General features: G+C 46.3%; 1 protein-coding gene across 6 annotated transcripts in view; it reads right to left on the minus strand.

The window, feature by feature from the left end:
* The window catches only part of CEMIP (cell migration inducing hyaluronidase 1), a 161,865-nt gene that overhangs the window by 12,983 nt on the left and 130,102 nt on the right, over window positions 1–18,780 (minus strand). For all 6 annotated transcript variants that reach the window (XM_083712458.1, XM_083712457.1, XM_083712459.1 and 3 more), the window contains exons 13-20: window positions 18,557–18,766; window positions 12,562–12,767; window positions 11,177–11,246; window positions 9,819–9,947; window positions 8,481–8,566; window positions 4,354–4,485; window positions 1,432–1,467; window positions 1,166–1,321 (exon numbers count right to left, since the gene is read on the minus strand). In XM_083712458.1, coding sequence (XP_083568584.1) covers window positions 1,166–1,321; window positions 1,432–1,467; window positions 4,354–4,485; window positions 8,481–8,566; window positions 9,819–9,947; window positions 11,177–11,246; window positions 12,562–12,767; window positions 18,557–18,766 — 1,025 coding nt within the window. The remainder of the gene's footprint in view (window positions 1–1,165; window positions 1,322–1,431; window positions 1,468–4,353; window positions 4,486–8,480; window positions 8,567–9,818; window positions 9,948–11,176; window positions 11,247–12,561; window positions 12,768–18,556; window positions 18,767–18,780) is intronic.

An 18,780-nucleotide genomic window follows, 5' to 3' on the forward strand; every position in this document is an offset into this window, starting at 1 on the left:
CTTGGCATTCTTAGAAGGAGCTTTGCGGGAAAGTTAGGCCACTGACCTAAAAAAAAGGAATAATATCCGAAAGCCAATCAAAAGCAAAATTTGAGCTTGGTCTCCGGTCTCTTAAGTGGTCAGCTGCTTTATTATTCATTCAGTCATTGCAGGGATAACATCCCAAAACAGAGACTTAATAAGCTCCGAAATACATTAAACACAGAGCCATTAAAAGACGCGAAATAAAAATGCGGCTCATTGTCGGAGGTGGTTTTAAATTGGCCAGGACCCTCCAGAGCCTCCTGGGCATGAAGCCAAGCCCTAAATACCAACTCTGGAATAGGGGGAGGGGGTGGAGAAGATGGGTTGCATCCAACATAACGCAAAGTTAAGAGTCCCTCAGCAGAATGCTTGTTCCACTGGTGAAATGTTTGGGCCTGTTTCTCTTGTGGTTGCACAAGAGAATGCACAAGTAGTTTGCTGGTAACTATTCCGAAATAGGGATGCGGGTGGCGCAGTGGGTTAAACCACAGAGCCTAGGACTTGCCGATCAGAAGGTCGGCGATTCGAATCCCCGCGACGGGGTGAGCTCCCGTTGCTCGGTCCCTGCTCCTGCCAACCTAGCAGTTTGAAAGCACATCAAAGTGCAAGTAGATAAATAGGTACCACTCTGGCGGGAAGGTAAACAGCATTTCCATGCGCTGCTCTGGTTTGCCAGAAGTGGCTTAGTTATGCTGGCCACATGACCCAGAAGCTGTACGCCGGCTCCCTCGGCCAATAAAGCGAGATGAGCGCCGCAACCCCAGAGTCGGCCACGACTGGACCTAATGGTCAGGGGTCCCTTTACCTTTACCTATTGTGAAATAGTGCACTCTGCGCCACAAGATTCCCTCTGTTGCACAACATAAAATGCGTCTGTCCACTGGCCTAAGAACCCTTGTGCTATTAGAAAGAGAATATTGGCCAAAGCCTACATACTTTGTGAAAAGGTACTTTCTTTTGTCCATCCTCAATCTACGTACCAAGATTCAGTTTGGCTGAATATCTCACTTCTAGTGTTATGAGAGAGGGAGGAAAACACTTTTCCTGTTTTCTCCATCCACAGTGATTTGGGGTGGGGTGGGGGGGAAGCAAAGCCCTATACTCTCCTGGAAATGGAAAATACAGAAAACTGAAGACGCACTGGCCAATGGGAAGAGTCCGTCCGCTGTGGTCCAGCCCTCCAGGTCCCCAGACATTGTTGTCCATTGTTTCTGTCCCCGGGTTTCCACTTTCACCTACAAAGAGGCTGTTCTTTATCTCTTGCTTTGATCCGTCGTCGTGTGGGAACGTTCCGCCACTAGAAGGGACAGAATTGAACGTTAGCAGAAGTGCTTTGGTCAAATCCTGCTTTCAACATCTTATGCAAGTGAAAATACAAGGAAACGTAGAAGCGCCAGGAGCACTTACCTGGCCAAAGTGAGCCCGATGCCATTGTCAGCAAACCTGCAAGGAAAAGAGAACTTTAGAACAGATGCCTGATGGGTCTTGGGTTCAAGACCGGGCTGTGACACATGACAAACTAGGTCACCTCCTTTCAATGTGGATTATCCCCCCCCCCATCTATTATGTAGAAATAGAGGCATTTGCTTTTCTTATGGTAGATAAAGTGTGCTTGAAAATGCACATATCAGTGAAAGTAACATGAAAAAATAATAGGGAAATGGGCTTTGCAAAAATTGTATACAGTGGTACCTTGGGTTACATATGCTTCAGGTTACATACGCTTCAGGTTACACACTCCGCTAACCCAGAAATAGTGCTTCAGGTTAAGAACTTTGCTTCAGGATAAGAACAGAAATCGGGCTCCAGTGGCGCGGTGGCAGCAGGAGGCCGCATTAGCTAAAGTGGTGCTTCAGGTTAAGAACAGTTTCAGGTTAAGAACAGACCTCCGGAACGAACTAAGTACTTAACCCGAGGTACCACTGTATTAGGGACAAATTCATACTAAAACACCAATGAATTTTCATGAGGATATAAAATCTAAAACTGATGTGGAAATGTAGACAACTGAACACAGGAAAAACAGGAAACTGAGAGAAAAAAACGGAAACATTTGTCTCTCCCTGCTCTGGACTAATTCCACAGACTGCAGAAATGTCTCTGAACAGAGGGCAATTATAAATGTGACTTATCGAAAGCACAGCGGAGGGGCGAAAAAGATTTGTTTTCCCTGGTGCTATTATGCCACAAGAGGGCAGAGATGTCACATGACTACAGTTTGCACAGAATTCCTGCAGCTTCCATGGCCTTCTAGTCAGTGTTGAAAGATGCCGAGTGTTGCAATTCACATTAGCATATATTGTTCTGGTGTAATATATTACAGTAACAAATATTAAAATGGCTAGACCCCTACGTCTATAAAATGTTAGGTTACGAGAGCTGGAGGCTGATTTGAACTTTGCTGAAATAAACGCTGCCAAAAACTTAACAACATGGAAAATACTTCTGGGCTCTGCTGAAGGGTTTGAGATATTAGCTTGGCTATGAGGAGGTTTGGAGGCATCAGGGAGAAAGCAGCTAAACAGGGAAGAAGTTGGAAGCAACCACATGTGACTGCAGTGTTAGATAACCCTTCTCAAATTTTGCTTATTTGTATGGTACTCTGGCTTTGTTCAGTCGTCACCATACCAGGACCACTCAAACATGCTGGCCCCCAGAGAGGAGCTTGAACTCACTTTATTCCTCCCGCAAGTCTTTTTAGGTTAAATTTGGCCTGGCATATTGTCTGAACCCAGGATATTGGTTCAGCTGCCTCTTCCTCTACCACAATCTGTAGCTAAGAACAACCTTGGCTACAGATTGTGGTTGGGCTTAGCGTTACCTGCAAACACAGGTGATAGTTAAGGATCATTAATTCAGCACCATCAACATGCATCAAAATTTTTGCAGCTATCAGTATTGAGTCCAGAGCAAGGAAATGCCCAGGTACGGTTCTCACCTGCAAACAGTGGCGTGAAATCAAAGCTGCATAGAGAGACAACTTTTAAGCATCTGTCTCTTGAGTAACATGCGCCATTGCTCTGTCAGAATTAGCTGGCACTGCCCACTCCCCGCAGCAATGGCAGATGTTGCCCCTGCCTTCCGCACTACCAGTCCCTGTGGGCACTGGCCGCCACTGGTGCAGCCCCCCCAAATTTGGGGTTGTACCAGATAAATTGAATTTGTTGGAGAGCAGTGTCTCAGTGGCTCCCTTTCCACAAAACCTGCCTTCCCCTGCACATTTCTGCAGGGGAAATGAATGAAAGCCTTCAGACATGTGACTGGTCGTCTCTCCGAGTTGGCAGGTTGCAACCAGGAGAGCTTCTTCATCTCTTTTAACACTGAGAACCTGCAGCCCTTTGCCCCCCACCTCCACATCAGCCTCAACCAGCGTTGCCAATGGTCGGGGACGATGGGATTTGTAGTCTGCCAACATCTGAGAGCACCACAGGTTCCCTGCCCCTGCTTTAGGTTCCCTTCCATTTCCACAATGGCAGAAGTTGTGGAAAGTTGCAGCTTCCTGCCTCTTAGAATATGACTCTGCAGCAGGTAGCAAAGGAACAAGGGGCATAAGGGACGGAGGCAGAGAAAGGCAGGGAGGTTAACTGAAGAAGGGCCGTAGCAGAAGGCCCTGGGTTCAAGTCCTGCCAGCTCCAACTACGGCTGGGGTGGTCCTTTGCAGAAAACCCTGAACTGCTGCTTGCTGCCAGTGGAAAGAGTGCTGAACTAGATGGATCAATGGTCTGATCCAGTATAAGGAAGGATCCTAAGCTCTTAAAGGTTTTCTTTGCTGGATTTGGGGGGGGGGGCGCTTTGCAGCCATGCAACAGACAGGTAAGATTTGCAGGGCACAACCTGACAATCTTGTCTCGGAGAAGGAGAAGACAGGAAGCGTCTGCTCCCATTTCCAGACTCTCTAACCACTTGTTATTTACACAACCCTTCTCCATGCTGCACTGTCTTATGTCTTACCTCCCTGGCACTGGAATTTTTGGCAATAACAGGCTACCACATAAAACAAAACCATTGGCGCAGCTGCTTATATTTTATTTCAGGCTCAAGCAGAAAAGGTTTATTTAAAGTCCCTTTTCTGCCGCAGCTCATTGTAACGGGTCTCGATCACACACGTATGCACACAAACAACTTGACAACCCTCGCGCTTAGGGGTTTGTTTCTGCAAAACAGCAAGGTTGGTTTGCTTTCTTCCTGGTTCCCTTTCTTTGCATTCGTCTCCGCCAGATGAAGGATGCGGAGCGTTATAAACAAGAAACACAGTCCTAGCCACACAGCCCTCTGCTTGCCATAAACACCCAGCTGAACTCTGGAGGGTTGAACTGAGGCCACACTCACTGGCAGTCGTCCAGCCACACATCTCCTCCCCTCAGCCAGGCGCCGTGGTCCTGGTTCTTGTAAGCAATGAAGTGTCGGATGAGAGCAGGTTCTCTGGGCTTCAGAGGGTCAGCGTCCTTATGCGGGCTGTATCTGGAATTGCAACAGGTGGAAGGAAATGCCGTCAGCAACATGGAGAGCACCGGCCCTCAAGAGATTTCAGAGCTGGTAACATGGTGTGCTTCTATGGCCATGCTGCATATTTATTTCCAATATTTACAGACCAATGTTCACCACAGGAGGTCCCATGTCACCCCATGACATTCCCAGACCCTCCAAGTGCCTCTGTTTTCCAGGGACAGTTCCAGATTTATAGACGCTGTCCAGGTTCTGATTTGATGCTGGAATGTCCCGCTTTTCCTTAGGATGTCCCTATTTTCATCAAAGAAATGTTGGAGGGTAAATGTTGGAGTTATACAACCTCCCCAAGCCAAGGAGATCAGTATCTAGACAACCTTTAGGAGACATCTGAAGGCAGTCCTGTGTAGGAAAGGTTTTTTAAAACGTTTAATGTTTTATTATGTTTTTAAATATATTTTGGAAGCTGCCCAGAGTGGCTGGGGCAACCCATTCAGATGGGTGAGGTATAAATATTAGAATTATTATGTAAGGTGTTCCTGTTTTCATTGGAGAAATGTTGGAGGATATGCATTGCTTGTCCACTCAGAGGCGGCAAGGACCAGATAGGGACCCACAGAAAGATGCAGCCCACCAAGTTAGGCTACTTTCAGGTGCAGTCAAATTCTACAACTGAACATCAGAGGAAAAGAAAAGCCTGTCTGCTCCAAACAAACGAGGCTTTCCTGAAGAATAATAATAAAAATTTTTTATTATTTCTACCCCACCCATCTGGCTGGGTTTCCCCAGCCACTCTGGGTGGCTTCCAACAAAATATTAAAATACAATAGTGTGTCAAACATTAAAAGCTTCCCTAAACAGGGCTGCTTTCAGATATCTTCTAAAAGTCTGGTAGTTGTTTTTCTCTTTGACATCTGGTGGGAGGGTGTTCCACAGGGCAGGCACCACTACCGAGAAGGCCCTCTGCCTGGTTCCCTGTAACTTGGCTTCTCACAGGGAGGGAATCGCCAGAAGGCCCTCGGCGCTGGACCTCAGTGACCTGGCTGAACGATGGGGGTGGAGATGCTCCTTCAGGTATACTGGGCTGAGGCTTTAAAGGTCAGCACCAACACTTTGAATTGTGCCCGGAAATGTACTGGGAGCCAATGCAGGTCTTTCAAGATCAGTGTTATGTGGTCTTGGCGGCCGCTCCCAGTCACCAGTCTAGCTGCCGCATTCTGGATTAGTTGCAGTTTCCAGGTCACCTTCAAAGGTAGCCCCACATAGAGCACATTGCAGTAGTCCAAGCGAGAGATAACTAGAGCATGCACCACTCTGGTGAGACAGTCCGCGGGCAGGTAGGGTCTCAGCCTGCGTACCAGGTGGAGCTGGTCGACAGCTGTCCTGGACACAGAATTAACCTGCACCTCCATGGACAGCTGCGAGTCCAAAATGATTCCCGGGCTGTGCACCTGGTCCAATACATTTGCTGTTGCAGTTTCCCATCCAAGCTACAAAAACGTGTTCATGTCACAGTTGCTTAGCCATAGCAACACGAAACACTTTCTTTGCGTTTTGAGGAGCTGTCTGAGGGGAAAGCAGCAAAAGGAAGTTGTAAGAAGAGCTTCCACACAGCTGCTGCCCATCATCTGCCACTCTGGTGAAAGAAAACTGAGGTAGCCCTGGAGGGAAAAAGCTGGGATGCCATCTATTCCTTTCTGTTCCCAGAGTGTCAGCTGCCTTGGGCTGTAGTGAAAGAAGAAGAAGAAGAAGAAGAAGAAGAAGAAGAAGAAGAAGAAGAAGAAGAAGAAGAAGGGGAGTAGTTTGGATTTGATATCCCGCTTTATCACTACCCAAAGGAGTCTCAAAGCGGCTACCATTCTCCTTTCCCTTCCTCCCCCACAACAAACACTCTGTGAGGTGAGTGGGGCTGAGAGACTTCAGAGAAGTGTGACTGGCCCAAGGTCACCCCGCAGCTGCATGTGGAGGAGCAGGGAAGCGAACCCAGTTCCCCAGATTACGAGTTCACCGCTCTTAACCACTACACCACACTGGCTCAGAAAGGGGTTGTCCTCTGTGGATCACAATGCAGCTAGGACAAACACGATGGATTAATAGTGTTAAGTACAGATAACGCTAAAGAGTAAAGAATTCATGACTCAGCAAGGCAGGCAGAAGAGATTTGCTCCGTTTGCTGACAGATATCCAGAAAGCCCCTTTGCTTCACTTAATAAACCAACCTCTTGAGCTAAACTGGGAAAGGGGAACCTGCAGAGTTCCAGAAAATTAACCTTATTTTGGCAGGCTTACTGCAATCAGACTGCGGCCTTTGCAGCTGGGGAGAGCAATTCCCTGATTAATAGGCTTTCCTTGCCTAGGTTGAAGCTACACACTGATGCAAATATGGAGCTGGTCCCAAATAACCTTCCCTGCTAGAAATGAGTCAGGGTAAGCGACATGATTATCCAAATTAAGGTGAGGTGTTTCAATTTATGGACTTCAAAAGCTTAAGCTAAACAGCCTCGGCCCAGTAGACCTGAAGGAGCGTCTCCACCCCCATTGTTCAGCCCGAACACTGAGATCCAGCGCCGAGGGCCTTCTGGCGGTTCCCTCATTGCGAGAAGTGAGGTTACAGGGAACCAGGCAGAGGGCCTTCTCGGTAGTGGCGCCCACCCTGTGGAACACCCTCCCTTCAGATGCGAAGGAAATAAGCAGCTATCCTATCTTTAAAAGACATCTGAAGGCAGCCCTGTTCAGGGAAGTTTTTAATATTTAATGCTGTACTGTTTTTAACACTTGCTTGGGAGCCACCCAGAGTGGCTGGGGAAACTCAGCCAGATGGGCGGGGTATAAATATATTATTATTATTATTATTATTATTATTATTATTATTATTATTAAGCTTTAAGCTACTGACGCTAAAGGAATCATGACGACTAGCTCAGTTGGTTAGAACGGGGTGCTGATAAGGCCAAGGTTGCAGGTTCGATCCCCATATGGGACAGTTACATATTCCTGCATTGCAGAGGGTTGGACTAGATGATCCTCAGGGTCCCTTCCGACTCTATGATTCTGTGAATACTCTGAACCCATGACACAAAAGGGTGGAGTAGAAAAGCCAGATCTCAGGCGCAGAGCATCCTCAGCATCCCAAAGGTGCCAGCTTCAATTCCCAGCATCTCTAGGTAGGGCTGTGAATGTGCCCCGCTTGAAACCCCAGAGAGCTGCTGCCAGCCAGTGTGGGAAGCAATGACCGAAACCGACCAAAGGTCTGACTCAGAAAACAGATATGAAATATTTAGGGGGGCAGAGATATCAGCAATACATTCCAGACTTATAATACAAATCATTAAATAAAAACACCATCGGCATGGACATCTTCCAGGGGGATGAGCTGCATTTCCAGCAAACCTTAGTTTGTAAAGCTGCTTTATTGTATTGTCATTTATAGGCTGGCAGGAGGAGGGGTTGACTTAACTTCTGCTTTAATAACTTAAGCAATAAAATAATACTGAGCAGAAATAACTTTTATTTTATTGATATTTTTATGGCTCTTTTGTTGATTTTATCCTTATATGTTGCACTCCGCCTTGCTGTATTTTAAAAAAAATGAAAGTGCAGAGTGTAAATTCAAAAGTAAATCAGCAGGGAGAGGTTTAACACTGAGGACTAGAAGAGAATATGATGCAGGTACGGCAGGGGAACAAGGTAAGGACTTAAAAAGACTGGTGTTGAATCCTGCTGAAGGAAAGTTAACAGCAGGTCCCTACCATGCATTTAAAGAACACAACTTTCCCCCAAAGAATCCTGGGAACTAATAAGGTACCCAGAATTCCTTGGGGGAAATCACATGCTTAAGATGTGGCTGAATGTATGTGGATCTGTTGAAAATCTCCCCCTTCCACACAGACACATACGTACCCCCCAAACAATTAAAAGGTTATGACGGTTATGATCAGCATTCATTCCCCAGCCTGAGCTGCAAAAAGAGGACTCTACTTTCCAAATAAAACCAATCAAAATCAGATTACCTCCCCGCGATCAGAGTCAGGATGGGCCTTTTGTCCTTGGCAGACGCTGGCGTCGTTTTAACTCCATTGTCAATGATCATTCCAGCCTGGAAAAGAAGGGAAGGAGGGAGGGATTCTGTCAGCCAAATCCTTAGGAGGGAAATAGATAAGCATGCAAACTTACATACATAGATGCACGTACTTTCAATGCATTCGCTTTACACCAGCAAAAGAATTTGGAACATTGCCTGGCACAACCAGATTGTACCATCATTTTGTTTCAATGCACCTGAGGGTTTGAATGTTTACCAGCTCTCCATAATAGCAAGCTATGTTAGAGAGCAGAGGTGAGGAGCTTCTGGCTCAGGGTCCAAATGTGGTCTTTCCAGGCTCTCTACAGTGGTGCCTCGCTAGACGAAATTAATCCGTTCCGCGATTCTCTTCGTCTAGCGGTTTTTTCGTCTTGCGAAGCAAGCCCATTGACAGCTTAGCAAATTAGTGCTAGAGCTGTCAAGCGGCTTCCAGCGATCAGCTGTTAAGCGGCTTATCAGCGGAACAGCTGATAAGCGGCTTAGCGGCTTAGGAAAAGGGCAAAAAAACCAAAAAAAAAACCGCTGGGGGACGCAAGATTTTTTCGTCTTGTGAAGCAACCCCATAGGGAAATTCGTTTTGCGAAGCGCCTCCAAAACAGAAAAACCCTTTCGTCTAGCGGGTTTTTCGTCTTGCGAGGCGTTCGTCTTGCGGGGCACCACTGTATTTGCCCCTTGAGACTATTCCCCAGGCCAAACCCTCTACAAGACCTACTATGTGCCTTTTTTAAGAAGACTGAATAATTGTTCCCTGTTCACCCCAAAGGCCAAACAACACAACACATTAGATGAATAATTTTTTCTTGACATGTCTAGTTTCACCCCCCTCCCCTCCTCCTAAACAGCCCTGGGGGCATCCAGCTACTGGACACATGAAATACATTAATGCATTTAACACCTTGTCTAGTTTGGGTCCTGAGCACAGTACTCATTATGTGTCACAAACGTTGGTTGCTGCTTCAACAGATCTTGGCTATTTAGTGAAACTTACAGACAACAACATGCAACAATCAGCTGGGAATTAAAAGAGAAAAAGGCCTCTTTATCCATCACTCTCCTCCACCTAGAGCCAAAAGTTGGAGCTAACTAAAAACAGCATTTGTAGATAAAAATGCTTGGAGTAGGGCAGGGGGAGAACGTATGCTGTTGATATTATGGAAGCAGAATGGTGGCCAATAATGCCTTGACACTGAGATTGGAAGGGGGGGGGGGAGGACAGCATTTGGAAAAAGAAGATAGGAACTTAATTTCCAATTGCATGTGTACTCACTCGATAGTTTGAATGTGCCCGATTGTTATAGAACGTCCCCATTGGAATGTGCTCAGAGTAGCCAGGGGGATACATTCCTGCAGAGAGTCCCGTCGGTACGTGATGCAAAACAAACCAAAACCCGGTTTCCTGCAAGAGAGAACACAACAGATTCAGCCTATGCCAGACTTAGGGTATGTGAGATATTAAAAACAGCGAAAAGCAGAAGCCTGCACGTTGGTGGGGCGGGGCGTGTGGAGGGAACTAAGTACAACCATTCGTTTTGGGAAACACTCGTTCTGCCAGCACAAGGACTGTTACTTCTGCCAGGGAACTTGCCCCCTCCTTTCCCTGTGTGTGTCCCACGGCCTCCCCAAATCTGCACTTAAAGGTTGGGAGGGATGACCCAGAACAGTGATGGGAAAGGTAAAGGGTAAAGGGACCCCTGACCATTAGGTCCAGTCGTGGCCAACTCTGGGGTTGCGGTGCTCAACTCGCTTTATTGGCCGAGGGAGCCGGCGTACAGCTTCCAGGTCATGGCCAGCATGACTAAGCCACTTCTGGTGAACCAGAGCAGCACATGGAAACGCTGTTTACCTTCCCGCTGGAGCGGTACCTATTTATCTACTTGCACTGTGTCCTTTCGAACTGCTAGGTTGGCAGGAGCAGGGAACGAGCAACGGGAGCTCACCCCGTCGCGGGGGTTCGAACCGCCAACCTTCTGATCGGCAAATCCTAGGCTCTGTGGTTTAACCCACAGTGCCACCTGCGTCCCCGATGGGAGAGGTAGGGTTGCCATTATTTCAAAAAGTAAAAACGAGGACAGCCCGGATGTATCACCAATGAGAGGTGGGTGGGGAGTTCTATTACACAGCCAAAAGTCCTCACACTAATGGAACGGGTCATTGAATGCTGCCAACTGTGCTCTGAGATCTCGCACAAGGCAGGTAGAATAATAATAATAATAATAATAATAATAATAATAATAATAATAATAATAAATTTTATTTATATCCCTCCCTCCCCAGCCAAAGCTGGGCTCAGAAATGAGTCAGGATTTTGTTTCCACCCCAAACTGTATTAAGGCATTGTGCCTGGTTTTCAGAACAGACACAAACAGCTTTTGTTTCATCAGGAACCTGAAAGGTTGTAGTGGGGTGGAGGATTAGAATCCCAAGGTTATTCCAGCTGGAATCATAGAACTGTAAAGTTGGAAGGGACCCCGGGGGTCATCTAGCCGCCCAACCCCCTGCAATGCAGGAATCTCAAAATGTGGTCTCCCATCCAATTTGAAACCATACCAGACCCTGCTCAGCTGTGCAAATGCACTAGCAGTTTTATTGTTGCACCACTAGGCAATTGTTTCCCTTTGCACTCACTTCGGATCCTGCAGCTGCACAGTTTATAAGGTTGTTGTGAGGGTTGGCCAGCCAGAAGGTAGAGACTGCACTGTTGGTTAGACGGGAAAAGACAAGCGTAAACAAACAAAAAAACACAATTCCCAAATGGAGTGTGCAGAGGGAAGGGCATTACAGTCGTGTCTTGGAAGTCAAACAGAATCCGTTCCGGAAGTCTGTTTGACTTCCAAAACGTTTGGAAACCAAGGCGCGGCTTCCGATTGGCTGCAGGAAGCTCCTGCAGCCAATCAGAAGCCCAGGAAGCCCAGTCCAACATTCGGGTTCCAAAGAACATTCTCAAAGCAGAACAGTCACTTCCAAGTTTGCGGCATTTGGGAGCCAAAATGTCCAAGTACCAAGGCATTCGGGATCCAAGGTACAACTGTATATTTAATCAGGTTATATAACTGAGCAGGTTATATAATTGAGCAGAGAAGTTTTCCTTTACATAACTTATTCAAGCTTTCATACAATGTAAAAACCACTTCCAGGGATCTAGTGGAATATGGTGGAAGATTCGCACTCATTTCCATGTTTAATTGCTTCCAGAAAAAAATCCATGCAAGTAAAGTGACGAAAGTCAGGGAGCCATCCCAGCATACTTTTCTTTCCTGCCATTTTTCTTAGAAGAGCAGAAGCACACATTTGTGGAAAGAGTGGAGGAGCAGCAACGTCTAATGTCGTTTGTTGTTGTGTCACAGGTGTGAATGAAATTTAGCACAACATGCTTGTATATCGGTCAAAAAGCCACAGTTCCCTAACACAACAGGTACTGCAGTGTGAAAGGAACATTAGAAAACACGAGTAGTGCCAGCATTATAACCAGGAAAACTAATGCAATATTCCTCTCGCTTGAGTGTGTACCCAAGTCTCTCCCCACTGAGACTTGAAGGACTAAAAATGCCTCGTTTTGGCTGTGATTTTCAAGGGGGGGGGGAGAGAGAGAGATGCACAGTGGAAATTTAGGCGATTTCTCTTTTCAAGCAAGGTATAGGCAGGACAGATCCTGAAGCTGAGGCTCCAATACTGTTGGCCACCTCATGAGAAGAGAAGACTCCCTGGAAAAGACCCTGATGTTGGGAAAGATGGAGGGCACAAGGAGAAGGGGACGACAGAGGATGAGATGGCTGGGCAGTGTTCTTGAAGCTACAAACATGAGTTTGACCAAACTGCGGGAGGCAGTGGAAGACAGGAGTGCCTGGCGTGCTCTGGTCCATGGGGTCACGAAGAGTTGGACACGACTAAACAACTAAGCAACAATAATAGGAATAAGAAGCTTCCCAATGGGATGTAATGGTACACTAAGATACACCAGGCAAATCAGTTCTATAAGCCAAAGGAAATTAGAAGTTTGTTTTTTGACTCACTTGCAGTCCTGTCTAGGTTTGGGGATGTATCCTGGGTAAGCTCCTTCTGTGATCGTCTTGCACATCCTTGTGTCTCGGTCAGAGGGCAGCAACGTGCTGGGTTTCACCAAGAGTCCAAGGCAGTGATCAAAAGTATTGCGTACCTCAGGGCCATCTTCGGTAAAAAAGCAGTGTCCAAGCGTGTCATACCCAACAACATCCTTGACCTGTGGATATAAAAAAGGGAGAGGGCATGGATACAAGGCTGGTCTTCCAAGTTGCTCAGAACAGCACCTTGCCTAAATGTAATTGTGAGGCTCATGGCATTAATGATGTTCAACTTAAAAACAACCAGTGAAACAATGCTGAGAGTATCTAATGCAGGGGCCCATGGGCAGGATGCGGCCCAATCACCTTCTCAACAGAGCCAGTGTGGTGTAGTGGTTAAGAGTGGTAGACACGTAATCTGGTGAACCGGGTTCGCTTCCCCGCTCCTCCACATGCAGCTGCTGGGTGACCTTGGGCCAGCCATACTTCTCTGAAGTCTCTCAGCCCCACTCACCTCACAGTGTGTTTGTTGTGGGGGAGGAAGGGAAAGGAGAAGGTGAGCCGCTTTGAGACCCTGAAGGGGGAGCTCTTCTTCAATCTTCATCTTCCTCCTCTTCCTCTTCCTCTTCTTCAATCTGGCCCACGGATGGTATGGGAATCAGCATGTTTTTCCATGGGTAAATGAGGGTTATTGTATTTTAATATTCTGTTGGAAGCCGCCCAGAGTGGCTGGGGAAACCCAGCCAAATGGATGGGGTATAAATAATAAATTCTTATTAATATTATTATGAGTAGAATGTGCCCTTTTATTTAAAATGCATCTCTGGGTTATTTATGGGGCATAGGAGTTCATTCATTTCCTGCCCCACCAAAAAAAAAAAAAATAGTCTGGCCCACCACATGATCTGAGGGATGGTGGACCGGCCCAACGCTGAAAGAGGTTGCTGACCCCTGATCTAATGGGACAGGATTGTGGGAAGCTAACTTATACTGGGCCACATCCAAACTATGCATTAACAACACTTTTTACAGTCCTGGCTTCTCTCCCCAAGAATCCTGGGAACTGTAGCTTGCCTGAGCCACAATTCTCAACACCTTAACAAACTACACTTCTCATGATTTTTTTGGGAGGGGACCATGTTGTGGATGCAACCTTTGTAGATCCAGCCTTTGAGTATCTACTCTAGCTTGCAGCGGCTTGGGCAAAGTCTCTCTTATCACCTGCAAGCTGATCCTTTTTAACTCAATGTCCCAGGGATGGAGCCTGAGGACTTTCTGCATGCAATGGACATCCCTGAGATAAAAGGAACCTTGAAAAAGGAAAGGAGGTACCATCTATAGCTTGTCTACATTACGGTTTGGACACAGAGGCAAGTCATTACGTCTTATTTCCATCAGAGATGAAGGTGGCATGATTCAGATCAGCCGATGATGATTCAGATCAGTGTACCATTCCATTGTAGGAGTGCATCACGCTCATTTCGAAGGGGTTGACACGCACAAGGGTTTTCTTGCATCTGCATGTTGTTGGCTGATGCCAAGTGTGTCCCTGAGCATGTACGAAGAGCCCTTCATTGACTTCATTGCCACTGTAATCAGGAATCCACATTGCAACATGTGAAAACCATGTCTGAGAAGAGCATCAGTGTTATGTACTGAGTTGAGTAGGATCCAAAAGGCAACAGTCTGATTGGTCCTAGAACAATAGGATTCAGAATGCAGCAGTCTGATTGGTCCACAGGAGCCACCCAATCCAGCTCCAGGTGGATGGGAATCCGCAACCTGATTGGCCTACAGGAGAATCCCGGAATTAGCCAATCTCGTGGGGCCCATTGTGTAAGTAATGTATATAAGGCAGACATTCTGGGGGAACTTCCATTCCTCCTCACCACTATGAGCTGAATAAAGAGCATGAAATCCACTCTCGACTCCGAGTAAATTTCAATCAGGATACCCCTAGATTTGCTGGGAATATATATATATTTAAATCACTTTCTGTGCATGCACATATAAGATGGCATGGCTTTAAATCAGAGGGTTTATAAATGCTGGACTCCTAAATTCAGGGGCAGACTTCATATGGCATTTGTCCTTTCCAGCAAAGGAGCATCGTCAATCTCAAACTGAATTAATGACACCAGATGCAAGCATTGCTGCAGCTAGCAGGCCCTCATGCGTATTCCTCAGAGTATTATCCACCATAAATCTATAGAGTATGCCAATAGCTTCTGGCATGACATACTCCCTGCGTTCATCCAGCCCTCTCCACAACAAGCCTTGGTATAAATCAGGCCAGAATTTAATGTGGCTCAGCAGATTGTAACACACATATTTGCAAAGTAATGAGGAAAGCAGGATGTGGTGGGCTTTTAATGCACTGCTGCTGGCGAGAGTAATATTTCAGACGTTTTTACATGCAAAAGGTGGCATGAGCCCAAGCCTATCTAGATTTGCTCCCCTAGCAGAGGATGCAATTATGTAAGATCATTTAAATACAAGATTAGCCAGCCCCTTACAGTCTCTGCAATCCAGATAGTCGCAGACAAACTAAGGGGTGGGCAGAGATCCACATCTTTTCAATGCATCTTATGGCTGAAATGCTGACTATATATTTATTATATCGTTTCTGCTGCAATAATTTTGTCAGCGCTTTCACATCCAAATCCCTAAACTGTTTTACTTGGAGAACAGCCCTGCTATTTTGGTGGAACTGGTTCCCCAAGTACGAGCGGTGATTCTATATGCATTTGCACAAGATCCTCAGGAAAGTACTGTTTTACTCAGGAGTAATCCCTACCGAGTCCAATGAGGTTTACTCCCACAAATGTAGTGTTACCCTCTGCCGGCAGTTAGATACACACAGGTGTAAGAAGAGAGAGAAAGTGCTATGCAAGGAGGTCAAATGGCAACGGAATGCAAAAAGAACAGGCTGTGCACATCCAATCACATCTCAAAATGGATGTAAAATAAGAGCAGCAACCAGAAAATCCCTTGAGGTAGCTGCTTTCTTCATTCCTATCAACTTGACCATGTTTCCTTCCTCATTGCTTGCTTTTTGGCTGTGGAAGTGCCGAGGAAGGAACGTGGCTCCTTACCAGAATTTCTTTGAACTAAATATAATTTTGCTCCTTGGAAAAGGGCAAAAATGAGAAGCTGGACGCTTCCAAATCTTCTAAAACCGACCCGCCCATTTGAGCCACTGCAATGTCACACTCTGAATATTTGAGTTGGCGGTGGCAGCAGCACCCTGAAAAAAAAAAATTGATCTGTGCAGGATCAGGGCTTAAAATTAGAATCTCTGATGAGGGTTTGGATTGGCCCATGTTAATCAGCAGCTGTGCGGTCACTGCAGAAGAAGTATTTACGGTACCATAACCAGGAGGTGTGGGACGCGGGTGGCGCTGTGGGTTAAACCACAGAGCCTAGGACTTGTTGATCAGAAGGTCGGCAGTTCGAATCCCCATGACGGGGTGAGCTCCTGTTGCTTGGTCCCTGCTCCTGCCAACCTGGCAGTTTGAAAGCACCTCAAAGTGCATGTAGATAAATAGGTACCGCTCCGGCAGGAAGGTAAACGGTGTTTCCGTGCGCTGCTCTGGATTGCCAGAAGCGGCCTAGTCATGCTGGCCACATGACTCGGAAGCTGTACGCCGGTTCCCTCGGCAAATAAAGCGAGATGAGTGCCACAACCCCAGAGTTGGACACGACTGGACCTAATGGTCAGGGGTCCCTTTACCTTTACCTTTAACCAGGATGCTTTCTACCACTTAACAGGCCTCTGGCCATCCTTGCTTTGCAGTTAATACGTCCATTAGGTTCCTTGCTCATCTGACATGCTACTTTCCACATGTGGCTACAAATCGGAAAGCAGTTGTAGTAACAGGAACAGGAACATAGACTCTGATCTATGGTAAATTAATAAATGCTAATCTAAGAAGAACCCTTTCTCATAACACTAGAATCTGTAGACATGCAAGGTTGGAAGTTTCAGGAAAGACAAAGGGAAAGACTTCTGAATTCAGTACACAGTTAAACTTTGGAACTCCTTGCCACCAGAAGCAGCAGTAGGCACCAACGTGGATGGCTTTAAAAGAGGATTAGACAAATCCATAGAGGAGAAGCCTGTCCCATCATTGCTATCCTCTGCCTCCATGGTTTAAGCAAGCCTATCCAGAAATGTAGAATATTTATGTTTGATTTTAGCGTATTGTTGATTTTAATTTTTTTTAACTGATAATTTCATTGTTTCAGTCCCTTTGTAAACAGCTCTGTGGTGTGTGTTTTTCACAGGCACACGGTATTTAATTTTTATGAAGTACATAATAAAAATGTAGAAGGAAACGCAGCTAAAATCCTTGTAGCCAGGGATTGTTGTTTTAAAAAAACCTGAATATGAATCAAGCCATCACCATTAAAAAACACAGATAAAAATCAATAAAACTTTTAAAACAATTATAGCTGCCCACTTTACATGTCTGAGTAGGCTTGTGAAAACAAGAAAGTTCCCAGCTGCGTCTAAAGTATTATTGCTATTTTTATTTCTTACCCTACAGGTCTGAGGGTTGATCACAACAATTAAAAGAATCAAATATTAAAAACAATTAAAACAGATTTCAATCAAGAGAAGAGGGTAAGTTCTAAACAAAAACCAGCGTAAAGAGAATATGGTAAAGAGGAGTGTCTCCCACATGTTATGAAACTATGAGGAAAGTTCCAGAAACACCTCTTTGAGGGAGGAATTCCACAGTTCAGGGACTGCTACTCTCCAGGGCAATGCAATCATCTGGGCTGCCGCCACCCCAAACTTCAGAGGGCAATGGGGTTACAAGAAACCAAGAGGGCAAGGGTTTCCTGCCTAATTTCAAGAGGCAGGGAGTTCCAAAGCACGGCTCCTGCCACACTACAGGATCAATGCCTTACAAATAATAATAATTTATTATTTATACCCTGCCCACCTTGCTGGGTTTCCCCAGCCACTCTGGGCGGTTCCCAACAGAATATTTAAACATGATAAACCACCAACCATTAAAAACTTCCCTAAACTGGGCTGCCTTCAGATGTTTTCTAAAAGTCAGATAGTTGTTTATTTCCTTGACATCTGATGGGAGGGCGTTCCATGGGGCAGGGGCCACTACTGAGGTGGCCCTCTGCCTGGTTCCCTGTAACCTCACTTCTCGCAGCGAGGGAACTGCCAGAAGGCCCTCGGAGCTGGACCTCAGTGTCCGGGCTGGACAATGGGGGTGGAAACGCTTCTTCAGGGATACTGGACCAAGGCCGTTTAGGGCTTTAAAGGTCAGCACCAACACTTTGAATTGTGCTAGGAAACGTACTGGGAGCCAGTGTAGGTCTTTCAGGACCGGTGTTATATGGTCTTGGCAGCCACTCCCTTTGCAAATTCAGTTGCAAAGGCCAGCCTAAAAAATACGGCTTTCAAAATATGTCTGAACAAACTGGTAGGGAGTTTTGCAGGGCAAGGCCTGCCAAAAAGAAAGCTTAGCCCAGGGGTCAGCAACCTTTTTCAGCCGTGGGCTGGTCCACTGTCCCTCAGACCATGTGATGGGCCAGACTATATTGGGGTTGGGGAATGAACGAATTCTTATGCCCCACAAATAACCCAGAGATGCATTTTAAATAAAAGCACACATTCTACACATGTAAAAACACGCTGATTCCTGGACTGTCCGTGGGCTTGATTGAGAAGGCGATTGGGCTGGATCTGGCCCCGGGCCTTAGTTTGCCTACCCCTGGGCTTAGCCCCTACTGAAGGCCAGCCATACCTCAGGGACACATCGCACCACCTGAAGTGCCCCATCAGAGCATCTCAGTGATTGTTTTGATGAATTAGGAATCTGCCCTTCTGGTACTTTGGCCCCAAGTTTTTGAAGTTATTTGCACCTGGGTAGACCTGCAGACCAGCAGCACCAACACTTTGAATTTGGAAGAGATGGTGAACGAATCTCAAGTTTCTTACCAGCAGACCATTGGAGCCATGGATGGTGACACAGCGAGAAAAGGCATGGTGGATGGAGATGTCTTTCACGTAGGTAGGAGGGTTGTAGCCGCCCTTCTCATCCACATCTCCGGACATGTGGAAGTGGATTGGGTAGTGTCCCAGTGACTGCTGGCCCATGTGCTTCAGTTCAATCCCTTCCATGTGGACAGACTTAAATCCAAGGCCAAGCTAGAGAACAACAC

The sequence above is a fragment of the Podarcis gaigeae genome (assembly GCF_964106915.1).
Source record: "Podarcis gaigeae genome assembly, chromosome: 14".
Classification (NCBI taxonomy): Eukaryota; Metazoa; Chordata; class Lepidosauria; order Squamata; family Lacertidae; genus Podarcis; species Podarcis gaigeae.